Here is a 23,085-nt window from a genome sequence, read left to right as displayed (position 1 = left end):
TTAATGGAGAAACAATGGTTTATTACCCCATCACTTCCTCTTCCTGTCTAACCATAAAAGATGTAAGGGTTGGAGAGAAGGAGGAGGTGTCCCGTTCTGACCATAGTTCTGTTGTGTTTTCCTTGTTTTAGCGTTGGTCAGGACGTGAGCTGGGTGGGCATTCTATGTTGTGTGTCTAGTTTGTCCGTTTCTATGTATGGCCTGATATGGTTCTCAATCAGAGGCAGGTGTTAGTCATTGTCTCTGATTGGGAACCATATTTAGGTAGCCTGTTTTGTGTTGGGCGGTTTGTGGGGGGTTGTTTCCTGTCTTTGTGTTCTCTGCACCAGCCAGGACTGTTTCGGGTTTTTGCTACGTTTGTTATTTTGTATTTGTGTAGTGTTCACGTTATCGTTCTTTAATTAAACATGTTGAACACGAGCTACGCTGCATCTTGGTCCTCCTCTCCTTCGCAAGGGGGAAAGCCATTACAGGAGGGTCTAAATTGGAGTTTATATATTTAGAAACATGTCTAAATGCAGCTGCATTGACCCTCTGGGGAGAATTTACCTTTTCTAGTGTCCGTTGAGTCATTTACTCTGAGATTTAGAACCTAACAAGGTTTAAAGGTCAGGTTTAGGATTTAGGGGTTAAAGTTAGGGGTTAAGGTTAGGTTTAGGAGATCGAGGTTGTGGTTAGGGTTAAGGTTAAAGGTTAAGGTTTAGGGTAAATAGGATATTGACTGGTAATACATTTTAACTCCCCCCCCCCCCCCCCATCAGTCCTGAACATGTCACGAAAATCCACGAGATGTAGACCTTACAGTGAATGCTTACTTGCCATAGTACTCCGCTGATGGTGTCGTTCTACTTTGAGACAAATGCGTTTAATGAAACAATGCTTTTACTGCATTACAATGTTCTTCTGCAGTTTCAGGTTCACTTGAAAACCTCCCAACTGGATGGACATTTACAACAGAGGTGTACCGGGCCCCCCTTGTGATTCTCTCTTCCCTCTTTTTTGTTTGTTGCTGAGATACGTCCGGAGGGGGGGTTCGTGTGGGTTACTTTGACAGTGTTCTCATGAGGAAAGAAATGGAATTCTCGCGCCACTTCCAGGGGCAATTCCAGTTACACTTCGACAGGAGATACTGAGGTCAATGGTAAAATGGCAGGCCATCTTGGGGTCAACAAGACCTATGACTGTATCTTGCATAACGTCTTAAGGCCTGGTCTGAAACAGTGTGTTATGGCTCACTGTAAATTCTGTCATGTTTGCCAGCGTACTGGTAAACCGAACCAAGTTGTTCCGGTTGCACCTTTGCTTTGCTTTCTGGTGGACTGTGTTGGTTCTTTGCAGCCTATTCCTGCTTTTGCCAAACCTTTCAGCAGGGTTCTGGTGGACTGTGTTGGTTCTTTGCTCCATTCAACACCTCCCATCTACCTCTTAACACCATATTGGATTTCTATTTGCCATATATTTTTCAACGGTGAGGTTTCACAAAGGTTATGAACCTTAATATTCTCATAGTTACCACAGATTATAATTTGAAAATAAACATTTGAGCTAAAAGTATTATTATATTATTGATCTATTGACTTTTCAGATTACCCAGCAGTGCTATCTGCAGAGTTAGCTTCAGGTAAATATTATTCAGCCATTCCTGGAGCTGTGACCAAAAAGAGCTACATACATATTTATTCTCTGCAGTACAGTGTACAGTGCCTTGCAAAAGTATTCGGCCCCCTTGAACTTTGCGACCTTTTGCCACATTTCAGGCTTCAAACATAAAGATATAAAACTGTATTTTTTTGTGAAGAATCAACAAGTGGGACACAATCATGAAGTGGAACGACATTTATTGGATATTTCAAACTTTTTTAACAAATCAAAAACTGAAAAATTGCGCGATTTGATTTTGTGTTTTCCGTGTTGGAATATTATTCTTCATTTTTGAGTAAACTGTCGGACTCTGTGTCCTGCGCCTCACTCCACCTTTCACCAACAGCCTCACAAAATAACTGAAAGTGAGAGACTGTAATCTGAATAAAGGGAAAAGGCCTTTCTTGATCCTGAAGTGAAACATTCTTACTAATTTGCTGGAGAACCAGTTTGGATTTAAGGGACTAAAGAGTTAATCAGGTTCAACTGGGATATGACTAAAGAGTTAATCAGGGTAAACTGGGATATGACTAAAGAGCTAATCAGGGTAAACTGGGATATGACTAAAGAGCTAATCAGGGTAAACTGGGACATGACTAAAGAGTTAATCAGGGTAAACTGGGATATGACTAAAGAGTTAATCAGGGTAAACTGGGATATGACTAAAGAGTTAATCAGGGTAAACTGGGATATGACTAAAGAGTTAATCAGGGTAAACTGGGATATGACTAAAGAGTTAATCAGGGTAAACTGGGATATGACTAAAGAGTTCATCAGGGTAAACTGGGATATGACTAAAGAGTTAATCAGGGTAAACTGGGATATGACTAAAGAGTTAATCAGGGTAAACTGGGATATGACTAAAGAGTTAATCAGGGTAAACTGGGATATGACTAAAGAGTTAATCAGGGTAAACTGGGATATGACTAAAGAGTTAATCAGGGTAAACTGGGATATGACTAAAGAGTTAATCAGGGTAAACTGGGATATGACTAAAGAGTTAATCAGGGTAAACTGGGATATGACTAAAGAGTTAATCAGGGTAAACTGGGATATGACTAAAGAGTTAATCAGGGTAAACTGGGATATGACTAAAGAGTTAATCAGGTTCAACTGGGATATGACTAAAGAGTTAATCAGGGTAAACTGGGATATGACTAAAGAGCTAATCAGGTTCAACTGGGATATGACTAAAGAGTTAATCAGGTTCAACTGGGATATGACTAAAGAGTTAATCAGGGTAAACTGGGATATGACTAAAGAGTTAATCAGGGTAAACTGGGATGTGACTAAAGAGTTAATCAGGGTAAACTGGGATATGACTAAAGAGTTAATCAGGGTAAACTGGGATGTGACTAAAGAGTTAATCAGGGTAAACTGGGATGTGACTAAAGAGTTAATCAGGGTAAACTGGGATATGACTAAAGAGTTAATCAGGGTAAACTGGGATATGACTAAAGAGTTAATCAGGGTAAACTGGGATATGACTAAAGAGTTAATCAGGGTAAACTGGGATGTGACTAAAGAGTTAATCAGGGTAAACTGGGATGTGACTAAAGAGTTAATCAGGGTAAACTGGGATATGACTAAAGAGTTAATCAGGGTAAACTGGGATATGACTAAAGAGTTAATCAGGGTAAACTGGGATATGACTAAAGAGTTAATCAGGGTAAACTGGGATATGGCTAGAGTTAATCAGGTTCAACTGGGATATGACTAAAGAGTTAATCAGGGTAAACTGGGATATGGCTAGAGTTAATCAGGTTCAACTGGGATATGACTAAAGAGTTAATCAGGTTCAACTGGGATATGACTAAAGAGTTAATCAGGGTAAACTGGGATATGACTAAAGAGTTAATCAGGGTAAACTGGGATATGACTAAAGAGTTAATCAGGGTAAACTGGGATATGACTAAAGAGTTAATCAGGGTAAACTGGGATATGACTAAAGAGTTAATCAGGGTAAACTGGGATATGACTAAAGAGTAATCAGGGTAAACTGGGATATGACTAAAGAGTTAATCAGGGTAAACTGGGATATGACTAAAGAGTAATCAGGGTAAACTGGGATATGACTAAAGAGTAATCAGGGTAAACTGGGATATGACTAAAGAGTTAATCAGGGTAAACTGGGATATGACTAAAGAGTTAATCAGGGTAAACTGGGATATGACTAAAGAGTAATCAGGGTAAACTGGGATATGACTAAAGAGTTAATCAGGGTAAACTGGGATATGACTACATAGTTAATCAGGATAAACTGGGATATGACTAAAGAGTTAATCAGGGTAAACTGGGATGTGACTAAAGAGTTAATCAGGATAAACTGGGATATGACTAAAGAGTTAATCAGGGTAAACTGGGATGTGACTAAAGAGTTAATCAGGGTAAACTGGGATATGACTAAAGAGTTAATCAGGGTAAACTGGGATATGACTAAAGAGTTAATCAGGTTCAACTGGGATATGACTAAAGAGTAATCAGGGTAAACTGGGATATGACTAAAGAGTTAATCAGGGTAAACTGGGATATGACTAAAGAGTTAATCAGGGTAAACTGGGATATGACTACATAGTTAATCAGGGTAAACTGGGATATGACTAAAGAGTTAATCAGGGTAAACTGGGATATGACTAAAGAGTTAATCAGGGTAAACTGGGATATGACTAAAGAGTTAATCAGGGTAAACTGGAATATGACTAAAGAGTTAATCAGGGTAAACTGGGATATGACTAAAGAGTTAATCAGGTTCAACTGGGATATGACTAAAGAGTAATCAGGGTAAACTGGGATATGACTAAAGAGTTAATCAGGGTAAACTGGGATATGACTAAAGAGTTAATCAGGGTAAACTGGGATATGACTACATAGTTAATCAGGGTAAACTGGGATATGACTAAAGAGTTAATCAGGGTAAACTGGGATATGACTAAAGAGTTAATCAGGGTAAACTGGGATATGACTAAAGAGTTAATCAGGGTAAACTGGGATATGACTAAAGAGTTAATCAGGGTAAACTGGGATATGACTACATGTTAATCAGGATGATTTTTCTACAAATAGAAAGGTATTTTCCTTTCCATTGTAGCAATATCTTATCTATTTTTGCTAACTTTCTATTAAAATGTATGGTATGATTTCTTTCCTTCAGGATAAGTACAACGAGTGTGATGTTTTCGTCTTTTGAGCATTAAGTCATGAAATCTATGCAGCCTACTCAATCACTTTTTATAGCTACTGTTTACAGGCCTCCTGGGCCATATGCATCATTCCTCACTGAGTTTCCTGAATTCCTATCGGACCTTGTTGTCATAGCAGATAATATTCAAATTTTTGGTTATTTTAATATTCAAATGGAAAAGTCCACAGACCCACTCCACAAGGCTTTCGGAGCCATCATCGACTCAGTAGGTTTTGTCCAACATGTCTCTGGACCTACTCACTGTCACAGTCATACTCTGGACCTAGTTATGTCCCATGGAATAAATGTGGATCTTAATGTTTTTCCTCATAATCCTGGACTATCGGACCACCATTTTATTACGTTTGCAATCGCAACAAATAATCTGCTCAGACCCCAACCAAGGAACATTAAAAGTCGTGCTATAAATTCGCAGACAACCCAAAGATTCCTTGATGTCCTTCCAGACTCCCCCTGCCTACCCAAGGACGTCAGAGTACAACAATCAGTTAAAGCTTCTTATGGCTGGGGGCCATATTGAGTAGCTTGGATGAATAAGGTGCCTAAAGTAAACGGCCTGCCCCTCAGTCTCAGTTGCTCATATATGCATATTATTATTAGTATTGGATAGAAAACACTCTAAGGTTTCTATATCTAAGGTTTCTATAACTATATCTATAACTGTTTGAATGATGTCTGTGAGTATAACAGAACTCATACGGCAGGCAAAATCCTGAGGAGAAATCAAAACAGGAAGTGAGAAATCTGAGCTTTGTATGTATTCACCACAGTTTCCAATGCAATCCCCTTGAGATATGAATGATGTTGCACTGCCTAGGGGTTCCACTAGATGTCAACCAATAATAGACATTTAAATGAGACCTATATGCATCAGGTGTCTATCAAACAGCCATTTTGTGATCGCGCTTATTCCTCATGGTATTCACTTGCGTTCCATTGCTCATGAAGACAAGGAGGAATACTCCGGTTGGAACTTTATTGAAGCTATATGTTAAAAACATCCTAATGATTGATTCTGTACTTAGTTTGAAATGTTTCTTCGACCTGTAATATACCTTTTTGAATTTTTTGTCCAATGTAACGCTGACCAGAATGAGTGTTTGGATATGTATACCAAACGCGCTAACAAAAGAAGGTATTTGGACATAAATAACGGATAGTATCGAACAAAACAAACATTTATTGTGGCCCTGGGATTCCTGGAGAGCTTTTCTGATGTAGATCATCAAAGCTAAGGGAATATTTATCGTGTAATTTCTTGTTTATGTTGCCGCCATCGTTGCGGCTGTGGTGATTTTTTTGTTCTGGGCGCCGTCTCAGATTATTGCATGGGTTTCTTTTTTCCGTAAAGTTTTTTTGAAATCTGACATGGCGGTTGCATTAAGGAGAAGTGTATCTATAATTCCATGTGTATAACTTGTATTATCATCTACATTTATGATGAGTACTATCTTTCTGTAAAGTTTTTGTGCTTTCTCTCTCTCTCTCTTTGGCTGGTAGAATTGGCTGTGTATTTTAGTGAGTTGTTGGTGACCATAATCGTTTGTGGTGCTTTCCCAGTAAATCCAATTTGAAATCGGACACTGTGGTGGGATAAACAACAAGACTACCTTGAAAACGATATAAAATACATGTATGTTTGAGGAATTTTACTGGTTATGGTCATATCTCTCCCTTTAGCACTAGGGCTACTTTTTTCAACATTTTGTTAAAAATCGCGCAACATTTCAACTTCCTGCTACTCATGCCAGGAATATAGACACTCTGAAGTTTCTAAAACTGGTTAAACCACGGCTGTGACTATAACAGAACGTGTGTTGCAGGAAAAACCCCAAGGAAAACTGATCAAAAAATTAAAAAATATCAGATAGCTCCCAGTTGATAATATCTACAGCTTCCACACGATGTCGCCAGTCTTGGAAATTGGTGTAAAGTTTTTTTTTTTTTTTTTACCTTTATTTAACCAGGCAAGTCAGTTAAGAACAAATTCTTATTTTCAATGACGGCCTAGGAACAGTGGGTTAACTGCCTGTTCAGGGGCAGAACGACAGATTTTGTACCTTGTCAGCTCGGGGGTTTGAACTCTCAACCTTCCGGTTACTAGTCCAACGCTCTAACCACTAGGCTACCTTGGTTCAATGAAGAAAAGGCACTTCCTGTCATCAGTGCATCACAAAGGAAGTTTTGGTAGAGAGAATATCGACCATCATTTCAAGACCTGCTGCTATTGTATACAGATCGCCCCGTGATTAATTAATCGCTTATTAACATTTACTAATACCTAAAGTTGGATTACAAAAGTAGTTTGAAGTGTTTTGTCAAAGTTTATAGGCAACTTTTTTTAACTTAAAAAAATGACGTTGCGTTTTGAAACTGTGTTTTTCCTGGATCACAGTCTTCATAAATTGACATTTTGGGTATACATGGACCGATTTAATCGAAAAAAACAATGTTTATGTGATGTTTATGGGACATATAGGAGTGCCAACAAAGAAGCTCATCAAAGGTAATGAATGTTTTATATTTTATTTCTGCGTTTTGTGTAGCGACGGCTACGCAAATTCTTTTGTTTACGTCCCCTTCAGGTATTTCGAGGTGTTGCATGCTCTCAGATAATAGCTTCTCATGCTTTTGCCGAAAAGCATTTTAAAAATCTGACTTGTTGGCTAGATTCACAACGAGTGTAGCTTTAATTGAGTACCGTGCATGTGTGTTTTAATGAAAGTTTGAGTTTTAACGAGTGCTATTAGCATTTGGCGTTGCGCATTTGCATTCCTTGTTGGCAAGGTGGGACGCTTGCGTGTCGGGTGGTTCTAAGAGGTTTAACGGGATTGAGAAGTTCTAACCACCTAACTAAGGAACTGAATATAACCTTGCTCAATACACGCCAGAGAACAACAATCGATTAACCACTTAACTGAGGAACTCAATTTAACCTTCCGTAATACCCTAGACGCAGTTGCACTCCTAAAAACTAAAAACATTTGTCATAAGAAACTAGCTCCCTGGTATACAGAATACCCAAGCTCTGAAGCAAGCTTCCAGAAAATTGGAACGGAAATGGCGCCACACCAAACTGGAAGTTGTCCGACTAGCTTGGAAAGACAGTACCGTGCAGTACCGAAGAGCCCTCATTGCTGCTCGGTCATCCTATTTTTCCAACTTAATTGAGGAAAATAAGAACAATCCGAAATGTATTTTTGATACTGTCACAAAGCTAGCTAAAAAGCAGTATTCCCCAAGTGAGGATGGCTTTCACTTCAGCAGTAATTAACTTCTTTGAGGAAAAGATCATGATCATTAGAAAGCAAATTTCGGACTCCTCTTTAAATCTGTGTATTCCTCCAAAGCCCAGTTCTCCTGAGTCTGCCCAACTCTGTCAGGACCTACGATCAAGGGAGACACTCAAGTGTTTTAATACTATATCTCTTAACACAATGATGAAAATAATCATGGTCTCTAAAACTTCAAGCTACATACTGGACCCTATTCCAACTAAACTACTGAAAGAGCTGCTTCCTGTGCTTGGCCCTCCTATGTTGAACATAATAAACGTCTCTCTATCCACCGGATGTGGACCAAACTCACTAAAAGTGGCAGTAATAAAGTCTCTCTTGGAAAAGCCAAACCTTGACCCAGAAAATATAAAAAACTATCGGCCTATATCGAATCTTCCATTCCTCTCAATTGTTTCCGAAAAAGCTGTTGCGCAGCAACTCACTGCCTTCCTGAAGACAAACAATGTATACGAAATGCTTCAGTCTGGATTTAGACCCCATCATAGCACTGAGACAGCACTTGTGAATGTGGTACATGACCTTTTAATGGCATCAGACAGAGGCTCTGCATCTGTCCTCGTGCTCCTAGACCTTAGTGCTGCTTTTGATACCTTCGATCACCACATTCTTTTGGAGAGATTGGAAACCCAAATTGGTCTACATGGACAAGTTCTGGCCTGGTTTAGATCTTATCTGTCAGAAAGATATCAGTTTGTCTCTGTGAATGGTTTGACTTCTGACAAATCAACTGTAAATTTCAGTGTTCCTCAAGGTTCCGTTTTAGGACCACTATTGTTTTCACTATATATTTTACCTCTTGGGGATGTCATTCGAAAACATAGTGTTAACTTTCACTGCTATGCGGATGACACACAGCTGTACATTTCAATGAAACCTGTGCTGACACAAGCAACTAACATAGACAATCACCCACAAACAAACAGTGAAACCCAGGCTATCTAAGTATGATTCTCAATCAGAGACAACTAATGACACCTGCCGAAGATTTAGAACCATACTAGGCCGAAACAAACAAACATAGACTGCCCACCCCAACTCACGCCCTGACCATCCTAAATAATGACAAAACAAAGGAAATAAAGGTCAGAACGTGACACAACCTCTGTTCCAACATTGTGTTAGAATAGCTAAGTTAATAATTTTAAAAGGCTAATTGATCATTAGAAAATCCTTTTGCAATTCTGTTAGAACAGCTGAAAACTGTTGTTCTGATTAAAGAAGCAATGAAACTGGCCTTCTTTAGACTAGTTGAGTATCTGGAGCATCAGCATTTGTGGGTTCGATTACAGGCTCAAAATGGCCAGAAACAAATAACTTTATTTTGAAACTTGTCAGTCTATTCTTCAGTTTATTCTTGTTCTGAGAAATGAAGGCTATTCCATGCGAGACATTGCCAAGAAACTGAAGATCTCGTACAACGCTGTGTACTACTCCATTCACAGAACAGCGCAAACTGGCCCTAACCAGAATAGAAAGAGCACCGAGGCTCAGTTTGAGAAACAGACACATCACAAGTCGTCAACTGGCAGCTTCATTAAATAGTATCCGCAAAACAAAAGTCTCAACATCAATAGTGAAGATGCAACTCCAGGATACTGGCCTTCTAGGCAGAGTTGCAAAGAAAAAGTCATATCACAGACTGGCCAATAAAAATAAAATATCAAGATGGACATAGGGACCTCTGAGTTTGCAAAGCTGTCAACTGGCCAATAAAAAGAAAAGATGGGTAAAAGAACACAGACAGAGGAACTCTGCCCAGAAGGCCAGCATCCCGGAGTCGCCTCTTCACTGTTGTTTTGCTTCATTTTTCAAAAAACAATTTCACACATTTCACATTTCAAGTGACCCCAAACTTTTGAACGGCAGACTACATTTGTATTTCATCAAAGGCCTTTTCAAAGTCAGCTATGAATACCAGGCCTGGTTTCCCAGATGTTTCATAATGTTCTATTGTTTCACGTAACTGTATTATCTCCACGTTTTTTATTTTTTTATTTTACTTTTTCGCCCCAATTTCGTGGTATCCAATAGTTTTAGTAGCTAATATCTTGTCTCATCGCTACAACTCCCGTACGGGCTCAGGAGAGACGAAGGTTGAAAGTCATGCGTCCTCCGATACACAACCGAAGCCGCACTGCTTCTTAACACAACACGCATCCAACCTGGAAGCCAGCCGCACCAATGTGTCAGAGGAAACACCGTGCACCTGGCAACCTTGGTTAGCGCGCACTGCGCCCGGCCGGCTCCAGGAGTCGCTGGTGCGCGATGAGACGAGGAGTCCGCCCTCCTTTCGGAAAAGCTGACCACGACTCCATTTTGCTGATCCCTGCCTACAGACAGGTGCGCGATGAGACGGGGAGTCCGCCCTTCTTTCGGAAAAGCTGACCACGACTCCATTTTCTCCTACAGACAGAAACTAAAACAAGAAGCTCCCACGCTGAGGTCTGTCCAACGCTGGTCCAACCAAGCTGATTCCACACTCCAAGACTGCTTCCATCACGTGGACTGGGACATGTTTCGTATTGCGTCAGACAACAACATTGACGAATAAGCTGATTCGGTGTGCGAGTTCATTAGAACGTGCGTTGAAGATGTCGTTCCCATAGCAACGATTAAAACATTCCCTAACCAGAAACGGTGGATTAATGGCAGCATTCGCGTGAAACTGAAAGCGCGAACCACTGCTTTTAATCAGGGCAAGGTGACTGGTAACATGAACGAATACAAACAGTGCAGCTATTCCCTCCATAAGGCTATCAAGCAAGCTAAGCATCAGTGTAGAGACAAAGTAGAATCTCAATTCAACGGCTCAGACACAAGAGGTATGTGGCAGGGTCTACAGTCAATCACGGACAATAAGAAATCCAGCCCAGTCACGGACCAGGATGTCTTGCTCCCAGGCAGACTAAATAATTTTTTGCCCGCTTTGAGGACAATACAGTGCCACTGACACGGCCTGCAACGAAAACATGCGGTCTCTCCTTCACTGCAGCCGAGGTGAGTAAAATATTTAAACGTGTTAACCCTCGCAAGGCTGCAGGCCCAGACGGCATCCCCAGCCGCGCACTCAGAGCATGCGCAGACCAGCTGGCTGGTGTGTTTACGGACATATTCAATCAATCCCTATACCAGTCTGCTGTTCCCACATGCTTCAAGAGGGCCACCATTGTTCCTGTTCCCAAGAAATCTAAGGTAACTGAGCTAGACGACTACCGACCCGTAGCACTCACTTCCGTCATCATGAAGTGCATTGAGAGACTAGTCAAGGACCATATCACCTCCACCCTACCTGACACCCTAGACCCACTCCAATTTGCTTACCGCCCAAATAGGTCCACAGACGACGCAATCTCAACCACACTGCACACTACCCTAACACATCTGGACAAGAGGAATACCTATGTGAGAATGCTGTTCATCAACTACAGCTCGGCATTCAACACCATAGTACCCTCCAAGCTCGTCATCAAGCTCGAGACCCTGGGTCTCGACCCCGCCCTGTGCAACTGGGAACTGGACTTCCTGACGGGCCGCCCCCAGGTGGTGAGGGTAGGCAACAACATCTCCACCCCGCTGATACTCAACACTGGGGCCCAACAAGGGTGCGTTCTGAGCCCTCTCCTGTACTCCCTGTTCACCCACGACTGCGCGGCCACGCACACCTCCAAATCAATCATCAAGTTTGCGGACGACACAACAGTGGTAGGCTTGATTACCAACAACGACGAGACGGCCTACAGGGAGGAGGTGAGGGCCCTCGGAGTGTGGTGTCAGGACAATAACCTCACACGCAACGTCAACAAAACTAAGGAGATGATTGTGGACTTCAGGAAACAGCAGAGGGAACACCCCCCTATCCACATCGATGGAACAGTAGTGGAGAGGGTAGTAAGTTTTAAGTTCCTCGGCATACACATCACAGACAAACTGAATTGGTCTACTCACACAGACAGCATCGTGAAGAAGTCGCAGCAGCGCCTCTTCAACCTCAGGAGGCTGAAGAAATTCGGCTTGTCACCAATAGCACTCACAAACTTCTACAGATGCACAATCGAGAGCATCCTGGTGGGCTGTATCACCGCCTGGTACGGCAACTGCTCTGCCCACAACCGTAAGGCTCTCCAGAGGGTAGTGAGGTCTGCACAACGCATCACCGGGGGCAAACTACCTGCCCTCCAGGACACCTACACCACCCGATGTTACAGGAAGGCCATAAAGATCATCAAGGACAACACCCACCCGAGCCACTGCCTGTTCACCCCGCTATCATCCAGAAAGCGAGGTCAGTACAGGTGCATCAAAGCTGGGACCGAGAGACTGAAAAACAGCTTCTATCTCAAGGCCTTTAGACTGTTAAACAGCAACCACTAACATTGAGTGGCTGCTGCCAACACACTGACTCAACTCCAGCCACTTTAATAATGGGAATTGATGGGAAATGATGTAAAATATATCACTAACCACTTTAAACAATGCTACCTAATATAATGTTTACATACCCTACATTATTCATCTCATATGTATACGTATATACTGTGCTCTCATCTACTGCATCCTTATGTAATACATGTATCACTAGCCACTTTAACTATGCCACTTTGTTTACATACTCATCTCATATGTATATACTGTACTCAATACCATCTACTGTATCTTGCCTATGCTGCTCTGCACCATCACTCATTCATATCTTTATGTACATATTCTTTATCCGATTACACCGTGTATAAGAAATTCGTTTTGGAATTGTTAGTTAGATTACTTGCTGGTTATTACTGCATTGTCGTAACTGGAAGCACAAGCATTTCGCTACACTCGCATTAACATCTGCTCACCATGTGTATGTGACAAATAAAATTTGATTTGATATCCCTACAGGCCAACCCCTCCCTAACCCAAACGATGATAGGACAATTGTGCATCGCCCCACGGACCTCCCGGTCGCAGCCAGTTACGACAGAGCCTGGGCGCGAACCCAGAGTCTCTGATGGCACAGCTGCCTCTGCAGTACAGCTCCCTTAACCACTGCGCCACTCCAGGAGCCATGAATTTAGCCAGAATTGTTACATCACATCACAACACTGAAGTCACTTATTTACCAGACTGGATCTTTATGTTTACCACTTGGATCCTGTTTCAGTAAAAAATGAAGTGGTTAAAACATGCTAATAACTGTCCTCTGACTGTATAAAAAACTAGTTTGGTTACCCTCCACCGCCATCCATCCCTGGAGTTTTCCTTGCAGCAAGAAGTTCTTCCTCTCTTATTTAACCTTCACATGAGACTTTCTGGACAGATGGTCATTTTACATTATTAATAGAAGAATCATTCTGGAAGGATGAGGTAAGGTAAGGACAACTTGGTTGCAGATGATCTTCCCAGGGTGTGCAGACCAATAAGTTTTGTTTACACCGAGTGTAGCCCTGGCTCACAATCGATTTTGTTTTGGTTGGGCTCGTTCCAAGGGAATGTGAGATGTAGAAACGTACCTGATTTTTTCCCCACCTGTTTCTCAAGAAAAATGGCAGCCTGAAGAAATGGCAGCAGTTTTACGGGACGCCAAACTTTGATTTGAAAAATATATAATAATTTTATAATAATAATAATATTATTTGTAAAGAAAGATTGTAAAGAAAAAAAGTGAATAAAAAGAGTATATAGTATACAGAGTCAAAAGTCAAAAGGTTGGAAACTGCTACTCATTCAAGGGTTTTTCTTCATTTTTACTATTTTCTTCTTTTGGCCATGTTTATATTGGAGAAGAAGACGACAGCTTTTAAGTTGATCATGTCGTGAGACAGAAGTTATTTTCTGTTTGTTTGTTACTAAACTTGTCCAATAAAAATATAATATATATTTGGTTTCTTAAAGGGGAGGTGTTACAGGCTTTGGTTTTTCCATTTATAATTTTGAGGTTGGACGTTAGCGCGTTTGCCCTCGTACCGCTTGGTTTCACGTTGTTAGCCAGTATGTATGATGGTGATAAGAGTGACTGGCCCAGAGCTCCAGTATGTATGATGGTGATAAGAGTGACTGGCCCAGAGTTCCAGTATGTATGATGGTCATATTTAAAAGTGACTGGCCAGAGCTCCAATATATATGATGGTGATAAGAGTGACTGGCCCAGAGCTCCAGTATGTATGATGGTCATATTTAAGAGTGACTGGCCCACAGCTCCAATATATATGATGGTGATAAGAGTGACTGGCCCAGAGCTCCAGTATGTATGATGGTCATATTTAAGAGTGACTGGCCCACAGCTCCAATATATATGATGGTGATAAGAGTGACTGGCCCAGATCTCCAGTATGTATGGCGGTCATATTTAAGAGTGACTGGCCCAGATCTCCAGTGTGTATGATGGTCATATTTAAGAGTGACTGGCCCAGAGCTCCAGTATGTATGGCGGTCATATTTAAGAGTGACTGGCCCAGATCTCCAGTATGTATGATGGTCAAATTTAAGAGTGCCTGGCCCAGAGCTCCAGTATGTATAATGGTCATACTTAAGAATGACTGGCCCAGGGCTCCAGTATGTATGATGGTCATATTTAAGAGTGACTGGCCCAGATCTCCAGTATGTATGATGGTGTTGTTTAAGAGTGACTGGCCCAGAGCTCTAGTATGTATGATGGTCATATTTAAGAGTGACTGGCCCACAGCTCCAGTATGTATGATGGTCATATTTAAGAGTGACTGGCCCAGATCTCCAGTGTGTATGATGGTCATATTTAAGAGTGACTGGCCCAGAGCTCCAGTATGTATGGCGGTCATATTTAAGAGTGACTGGCCCAGATCTCCAGTATGTATGATGGTCAAATTTAAGAGTGCCTGGCCCAGAGCTCCAGTATGTATAATGGTCATACTTAAGAATGACTGGCCCAGGGCTCCAGTATGTATGATGGTCATATTTAAGAGTGACTGGCCCAGATCTACAGTATGTATGATGGTGTTGTTTAAGAGTGACTGGCCCAGAGCTCTAGTATGTATGATGGTCATATTTAATAGTGACTGGCCCAGATCTCCAGTATGTATGATGGTCATATTTAAGAGTGACTGGCCCAGAGCTCCAGTGTGTATGATGGTGTTATTTAAGAGTGACTGGCCCAGAGCTCCAGTATGTATGATGGTGTTAATTAAGAGTGACTGGCCCAGAGCTCCAGTATGTATGATGGTCATATTTAAGAGTGACTGGCCCAGAGCTACAGTATGTATGATGGTCATATTTAATAGTGACTGGCCCAGATCTCCAGTATGTATGATGGTCATATTTAAGAGTGACTGGCCCAGAGCTCTAGTATGTATGATGGTCATATTTAAGAGTGACTGGCCCAGAGCTCCAGTATGTATGATGGTGATAAGAGTGACTGGCCCAGAGCTCCAGTGTGTATGATGGTCTTATTTAAGAGTGACTGGCCCAGAGCTCCAGTATGTATGATGGTCAAATTTAAGAGTGACTGGCCCAGAGCTCCAGTATATATGATGGTGTTAATTAAGAGTAAATGGCCCAGAGCTCCAGTATGTATGATGGTCATATTTAATAGTGACTGGCCCAGAGCTCGAGTATGTATGATGGTCATATTTAAGAGTGACTGGCCCAGAGCTCCAGTATATAGTATGGTGATAAGAGTGACTGGCCCAGAGCTCCAGTATGTATGATGGTCATATTTAAGAGTGACTGGCCCAGAGCTCCAGTATATAGTATGGTGATAAGAGTGACTGGCCCAGAGCTCCAGTATGTATGATGGTGATAATTGTGACTGGCCCAGAGCACCAGTATGTATGATGGTATTATTTAAGATTGACTGGCCCAGAGCCCCAGTATGTATGATGGTGTTATTTAAGAGTGACTGGCCCAGAGCTCCAGTATGTATAATGGTCATCTTTAATAGTGACTGGCCCAGATCTCCAGTATGTATGATGGTCATATTTAAGAGTGACTGGCACAGAGCTCCAGTATGTATGATGGTGTTATTTAAGAGTGACTGGCCCAGATCTCCAGTATGCATGATGGTCATCTTTAATAGTGACTGGCCCAGAGCTCCAGTATGTATGATGGTGATAAGAGTGACTGGCCCAGAGCTCCAGTGTGTATGATGGTCTTATTTAATAGTGACTGGCCCAGAGCTCCAGTATGTATGATGGTGATCAGAGTGACTGGCCCAGTGCTCCAGTTGTCGTGGAAGGTCATATTTAAGAGTGACTGGCCCAGAGCCCCAGTTGTCGTGGAAGGTCATTAACACCTTATTTTACGTTCCCTATTCTGAGTTCTAGACAAACAAACCTTTATCGTATCTTCCCTGTTTTTTGTTTTTGCTCCACCATTTTGTTTTGCTTCATGTCTCTCTAAGTTTTCTGCGGGCAAATCTAGTGGGCTCTCATGGTGGGTGTCTTTTAGGTTCCTGTAGTTGTTATGCAACTTGCAGTGGACACCCACATCAGTGTCTTTCAGAACCCCTCCTACTACCCCGCCTGTTTAGTTTTGGTTGTTGTCAGCGACTCCTCGTTAAGTACCCCTTCTATTTGAGTGACATTTTTTTTTCTCTCTGGGGAACGTAACTGTAGAGCTATTGTATTTTCCTTCACAACAACAGCAGCCATGAAGGCTTTGACAGGGACCACTGTCAAGGACTACTGTTTTAATAGATAACATTAAAGTTGAGAGTTTTCTACCGTCACATCTTCATCCTAATGCTATGATCATCAACCTTCCTCTTCCTCCTCCCTCTTCCTCCTCTAAACCAACTTTGCCTCCTTTCTTCTTTCTCTCCCTCTCTCCTTCCATCTTTCTGTTTTGATCTCGCTGTAGCTCATCCTCTCTTCCTCCCTCTCTCTCCCCCTCTCTCTCTTCCCCCTCTCTCTCTTTCTCTCTCTCTCTCTCCCTCTCTTTCCCCCTCTCTCTCTTCCCCCTCTCTCTCTTTCTCTCTCTCTCTCTCGCTCTCTCTTCCTCTTTGTCTCCCCCTCTCTATCTTCCTCCCTCTCTCTCTTCCTCCCTCTCTCTCTTCCCCCTCTCTCTCTTTCTCTCTCTCTGTCTCTCTCTTCCTCCCTCTCTCTCTTTATTTTCCTCCCTCTCTCTCTTTATCTTCCTCCCTCTCTCTCTTTCTCTTCCTCCCTCTCACTCTTTCTCTCCCCCTCTCTTTCTCTCCCCTCTCTTCCTCCCGCTCTCTCTTCCTCCCGCTCTCTCTTCCTCCCGCTCCTCCCCCCTCTCTCTCTCCTCCCCTCTCTCTCTCTCTGCTCTGTCTCTCAGAAAAAACCTCTAACATGTGGAACCATTATTGTCTCAGACAGTTCAGTTGACACCCTGATGGAGATGCAAGACACAATTTTATACCACTAAAAGGGATAACCCACCGCCTAGAAGTCAAAATCATGAAACGCCTTGTTAACTTCATGAGTCTACATTCTACTGTATCAGCGGGTTAAAATAATACATTCCCTCATGAGTGTCCGTCTGTGAGATCAGGAAATTGTGTAGAAATCTGCATGGTTCTTGGCACAATAACACATTTCACAACACTTTAAAAACAATTATCTGCACTCCAGATCACCAAGTCAACCAATACATGGTTCTGGTCTAGAACAAATCCGTACATTTATATCGCCATGACAACTTTTATATTTTGCTTAGATGTACTGAATCCAAAGAGTGTACTAAATTATTCAACTCAATTTCTCCTTCAAGTACCTTCTTGCAGTGTACCCTGTGTGTCTGTGGTAGGAAAGAGCCGTTGTTCCCCTAGCAAAGTACTTTGCACTCGTTCTAGGCAGATAGACTCCTAAATTGATAGCTAATTTGACAGCTAGCTAGCTGATATTGACTTTGGTATTATTTTGCATAGCTACATTTGCTAGCTAGCTAGTCAGCCCAGAGAGAGGGTTTTTGTAGTCGACTTTCACATTTCTATATGAAACAAAATGAAACAAAAAAATTGTCTTCACATATTAGTGTAATTTAACACTGGTTCTTTGACACAAGTCTGTCAGTGAGTCAAACCCTAAAAATTGCTGCTGGGTCGTAGCCATTTGGTCACTTAGCTGGGTTGTTTTCTTTAAAAACTTCTGGTTAATTGATGCAGGGTGCTGGGTTATTGGTGCTGAGTGCTGGGTTATTGGTGCTGAGTGCTGGGTTATTGGTGCTGAGCTATTGATATATGACCCAGGGGGTCAGATCAGAAGACTGGAGGTGTGGCTTAGAAGCGGCGTGCCTTCCATGTAGTTATGTTTGGCCACCCGTGAGAGTAAATGTAATTGTATTGTTATCGGATGTTGAAGCTCTAATGAGGCGTATACAAGTCTATGAGTTACTGCAAATCCAAATGTACAAAATGTTTAAGAACAAGTGATTGGTAAAAAATATAATATAATATAAAAAAATATAAATATATATATATATTATAGCGTACGAATTTAACACCCCTAAAAGGCCATGCATCCTGAAAATAATCTAAGGATTACAAAAGACCCAATTCAACTGATGGTAAAATACAATAACTGACTGTTAAATCAACCCATTTTTAGGTAATCCCAACAACCCAACCTAGTGGGTAATTCACTCAACCCTGCGTGTGTTGTGTTCACTATTTAATCAACGCTGGGTTACCAAATAACCCAAATGTGTTTTTTCTTCTTCACAGTCCATCATATTTTAGAGAGCAGCAATCCTGTTATTGACATTGTGGAAAATACTGCCGCATGGGGGTTCTGAAGACAGATCACTAAAATACGGAGGGAGAGAGGGAGAGAGATGTTTACAAATATTGGAGTAAAAAAAAAACTATTTTGGGCTCTGATTGGGTACTACAGTTGAATGAACTACGCTCATGAGACATTCGTAAGTTATATTCGTCAATAATTAATTTGTATATATTTAACATTGTTTTTAGGAATGAGTGTTAGGTTAATATGGTTTCAGTAGCTAAATAACTTTTATAGCGACAGATATTATATTTATAGAGACAGATATTATATTTATAGAGACAGATATTATATTTATAGAGACAGATATTATATTTATAGAGACAGATATTATATTTATAGAGACAGATATTATAGTTATAGAGACAGATATTATATTTATAGAGACAGATATTATATTTATAGAGACAGATATTATATTTATAGAGACAGATATTATATTTATAGAGACAGATATTATAGTTATAGCGACAGATATTATATTTATAGAGACAGATATTATATTTATAGAGACAGATATTATATTTATAGAGACAGATTTGAAGTCTGTAAAAAAAAGGCATGTTGGCCATGATAAACCTGATAGCATTTTTCATAGAAAATTGTTGGACTCACAGCCAAATAGTGTGACAAATAGGCTCCAATTACATAATGAAGGACAAAGTGAACGAACATGGCATACATCTGTTAAACTGCGAGAGTACAATCATTTTCTCAGCTGGCGGGAAAATAATGAATTTACCCAGCACTATTAGCAACCAGGTAACATCGGCAATACCTGCAGAATGAATGTATGTATCAGGTTAATTACTTGGATCTGTGGTAACCTACCATTTGTTGTCGTTTCAGCCAGTTGCAGGAGCAGCAGAATTGCCAGTAGTGCATCTAGTCTCGGTATGGGAAGTTTACCGGGTCTCATGGTCCTTGTTTTGGGATCCAGGGTCCGCGATCCATGGTCGGAAACTCTGCCGGTAACGAACATGACAGAGAAGCGGTGACAGAAACAGCCAGTCCCATATCAGAGGGCATAAACAAACTAACACGGAAAGGCTGGTCCGTGCGCGTCAACGGATATCCAATCCCATCCTCCCTCCTTCTATCCATCTCTCTCTACCTCTCTCTCTCTCTCTCTACCTCTCTTTCTCTCTCTCTCTCTCTCTCTCTTTCTCTCTCTCTCAGTCTCTCTCTCTCTCTCTCTACCTCTCTCTCTCTCTCTCTCTCTCTCTCTCTCTCTCTCTCTCTCTCTCTCTCTCTCTCAGACACACACACAGACACAGGGGTTTACTGAAGCGAGTGACGGGGGCTTCTTAACAGCCCATTTACTCTCCGAAGCTGCATTGCGCGGTGAAACAACATTTTCAAAGGAAGTAAAACGATGCCGAGTGGGCAGGGACCGTTGTGCAGTGGGAATGTGGCATCAGTCTCATCCAGAACTAAGTGGCACAACTTACTGAGAGTTGGATATGGCTTACCATCATGCCCACTAACGAGAGAGATGCAGCCTTCTATCCAATTAGAGCTGCCAATACCTCCAGACAGTGAGGCTGGGTTCTATCCAATCAGAGCTGCCACAACCTCCAGACAGTGAGGCTGGGTTCTATCCAATCAGAGCTGCCACAACCTCCAGACAGTGAGGCTGGGTTCTATCCAATCAAAGCTGCCACAACCTCCAGACAGTGAGGCTGGGTTCTATCCAATCAGAGCTGCCACAACCTTTAGGCAGTGAGGCTGGGTTCTATCCAATCAGAGCTGCCACAACCTCCAGACAGTGAGGCTGGGTTCTATCCAATCAAAGCTGCCACAACCTCCAGACAGTGAGGCTGGGTTCTATCCAATCAAAGCTGCCACAATCTCCTGACAGTGAGGCTGGGTTCTATCCAATCATAGCTGCCAAAACCTCCAGACAGTGAGGCTGGGTTCTATCCAATCAAAGCTGCCACAACCTCCAGACAGTGAGGCTGGGTTCTATCCAATCATAGCTTCCACAACCTCCTGACAGTGAGGCTGGGTTCTATCCAATCAGAGTTGCCAGAATCTCCTGACAGTGAGGCTGGGTTCTATCCAATCAGAGTTGCCAGAATCTCCTGACAGTGAGACTGGATTCTATCCAATCAGAGCTGCCAGAATCTCCTGACAGTGAGGCTGGATTCTATCCAATCAGAGCTTCCAGAATCTCCAGACAGTGAGGCTGGGTTCTATCCAATCAGAGCTGCCAGAATCTCCAGACAGTGAGGCAGGGTTCTATCCAATCAGAGCTGCCAGAATCTCCATACAGTGAGGCTGGGTTCTATCCAATCAGAGCTGCCAGAATCTCCAGACAGTGAGGCAGGGTTCTATCCAATCAGAGCTGCCAGAATCTCCTGACAGTGAGGCTGGGTTCTATCCAATCAGAGCTGCCAGAATCTCCAGACAGTGAGACAAACCTACCCATAAGCAGCTCCTTGGATGTGTTTACATCAGACAACATGTCGCCAATGTAATGTAGTATCACTTGGCCCTAAGCACTTTATTGCGTGGCCACTTGCCGTGTTTGCTAGTGATCACTTAAGTCTTCCAATTTTGGGGGCAAAATTACATTTGAGACTTTCAGAGCTCACTTGTATAACCAACTGCAACTTTTCAATATTCCAAAACCTATTTGTGAGCTTCTTGTGCCTCCCCCCTCGACCTGTTTTGTAACATGCTACACTCTAAAAAATGCCGGGTTGTTTGGTTGACCCAACTGCTGGGTTGCAGGCACTGGGTCTCTTAGTTGGGTTGTTTTCTTTAAAAGCTCCTGGGTTACGTTGAAAGATGTAACAATCCGGGTGTCGTGGGTGTGGAGTCAAAGGCAGGAGACAGAGAGTACAATGCTGTGCTCTTTAATGCACTAAACGCATCACAGGGTGCTAACAATAATCACGGCCCCAAAACACAGGGAATGACAAAATGACGATTCAAAAAGGCACGACTAGGAACTAACACGTTCCTCTGATACAGAGCAGAAGGTTACAAAGAATAATCCCGCACAACAACCAGGCGGGCCGGCTGTCTAATAAAGACAAACTAATCATACACACAGGTGCTACCAATAAACATACAAGGAGGGGGAGGAAAGACAATCAGTGGCAGCTAATAGGCCGGTGACGACGACCGCCGAGCGCCACCCGACCGGGAAGGGAAACCATCCTCAGTCGGACTCGTGACAAAAGAACACTTGACCCTAAGCCCTTTATTGCGTGGCCACCTGCTGATGTGTTTGATGGTGTGAGACGATCAGAGTGAAGTGTTTTTTGGGGGCACTGATAAACTGCATGTAGCTTGTGTTTTATTTACCATCGTTTGACATCAGGCAGATAATGAAGTTATAGACATGTTATTGTTCTCATAAAATCAGTCCTGAGCACACAGACACTTTCCCGACTCGATAGACTGTCTGCAGTGAACTGATTAGTTTTTCATGCACATTTTTTTACTTGAGAAATATTGCACCAAACACCTTGATATACAATTATGCGACTAATACCTCCTCAGAAAAAAACCTTTTTAAAATTAATTACAGATATTTTAATTTTATCTTAGAATCATTTTGACTATTTTGACGAAGTGGCAATGTTGTTGCAACGGTGACAAAGGAGTACGATATGCGAACATAACACATCCGCATCAAACCACGCCCCAAAGAAAACTCTTGTTAGGCTTCATTCATGAGCGCTAACAATTCTTAAAGCTACAGTATATCACTTTTTGGGCAACCCTGACAAAATGCACATAGAAATGTGAGTTATAGAAGTGCTAGATCTGTTCTATCTATTTCTATGCTTCCATTTTTAAGTTTTGTTTTAGCATCTTTTACTTTCAGTTTTGTTAGCTTTAAACAGCTGAACAATACAATAGTTTTGGTAATTGAAAATATATTTAATAGTGGTTTGGATGGTACAATGATTCTCTACACTATACTTGCTTGTTATGTCACATTAAATTAAATTAGGCGAACTATGAGAATTTTTTTGTAACCAGGAAATGGATAAGTGATTTCTGCATAGTGCATCTTTAATGAGCAATCTTCAAAACCAGTCCAAATCAGGAAGTGCTGGGTTATTTTTAGCTACACGTGAGAGTCAATTTTATTCCTTTTCATCTGTTGTGTTGTATAGTCATCACATGCTAATATTGAACATTTACATATTTGTTGCTTCAATTGGGATGTCATGTTATTAAATGATGTAATATATTTAATATTTCAAGAATGTGTAAAATGCTAAACATT

At 41.7% G+C, this 23,085-nt stretch overlaps 1 protein-coding gene across 1 annotated transcript in view; it reads right to left on the bottom strand.

Moving 5' to 3' along the window:
- LOC135549434 (relaxin receptor 2-like) overlaps positions 1-19,854 on the bottom strand; it is a 205,439-nt gene extending 185,585 nt beyond the window's left edge. Inside the window, exon 1 of the mRNA XM_064979403.1 lies at positions 19,668-19,854. Coding sequence (XP_064835475.1) covers positions 19,668-19,818 — 151 coding nt within the window. The 5' untranslated portion in view covers positions 19,819-19,854. The remainder of the gene's footprint in view (positions 1-19,667) is intronic.
- Between the last annotated feature and the right edge of the window lie 3,231 nt (positions 19,855-23,085).

This window comes from Oncorhynchus masou, chromosome 12 (genome assembly GCF_036934945.1).
Source record: "Oncorhynchus masou masou isolate Uvic2021 chromosome 12, UVic_Omas_1.1, whole genome shotgun sequence".
Taxonomy (NCBI): domain Eukaryota; kingdom Metazoa; phylum Chordata; class Actinopteri; order Salmoniformes; family Salmonidae; genus Oncorhynchus; species Oncorhynchus masou.
This window is presented reverse-complemented; position numbering and strand designations above follow the sequence as displayed.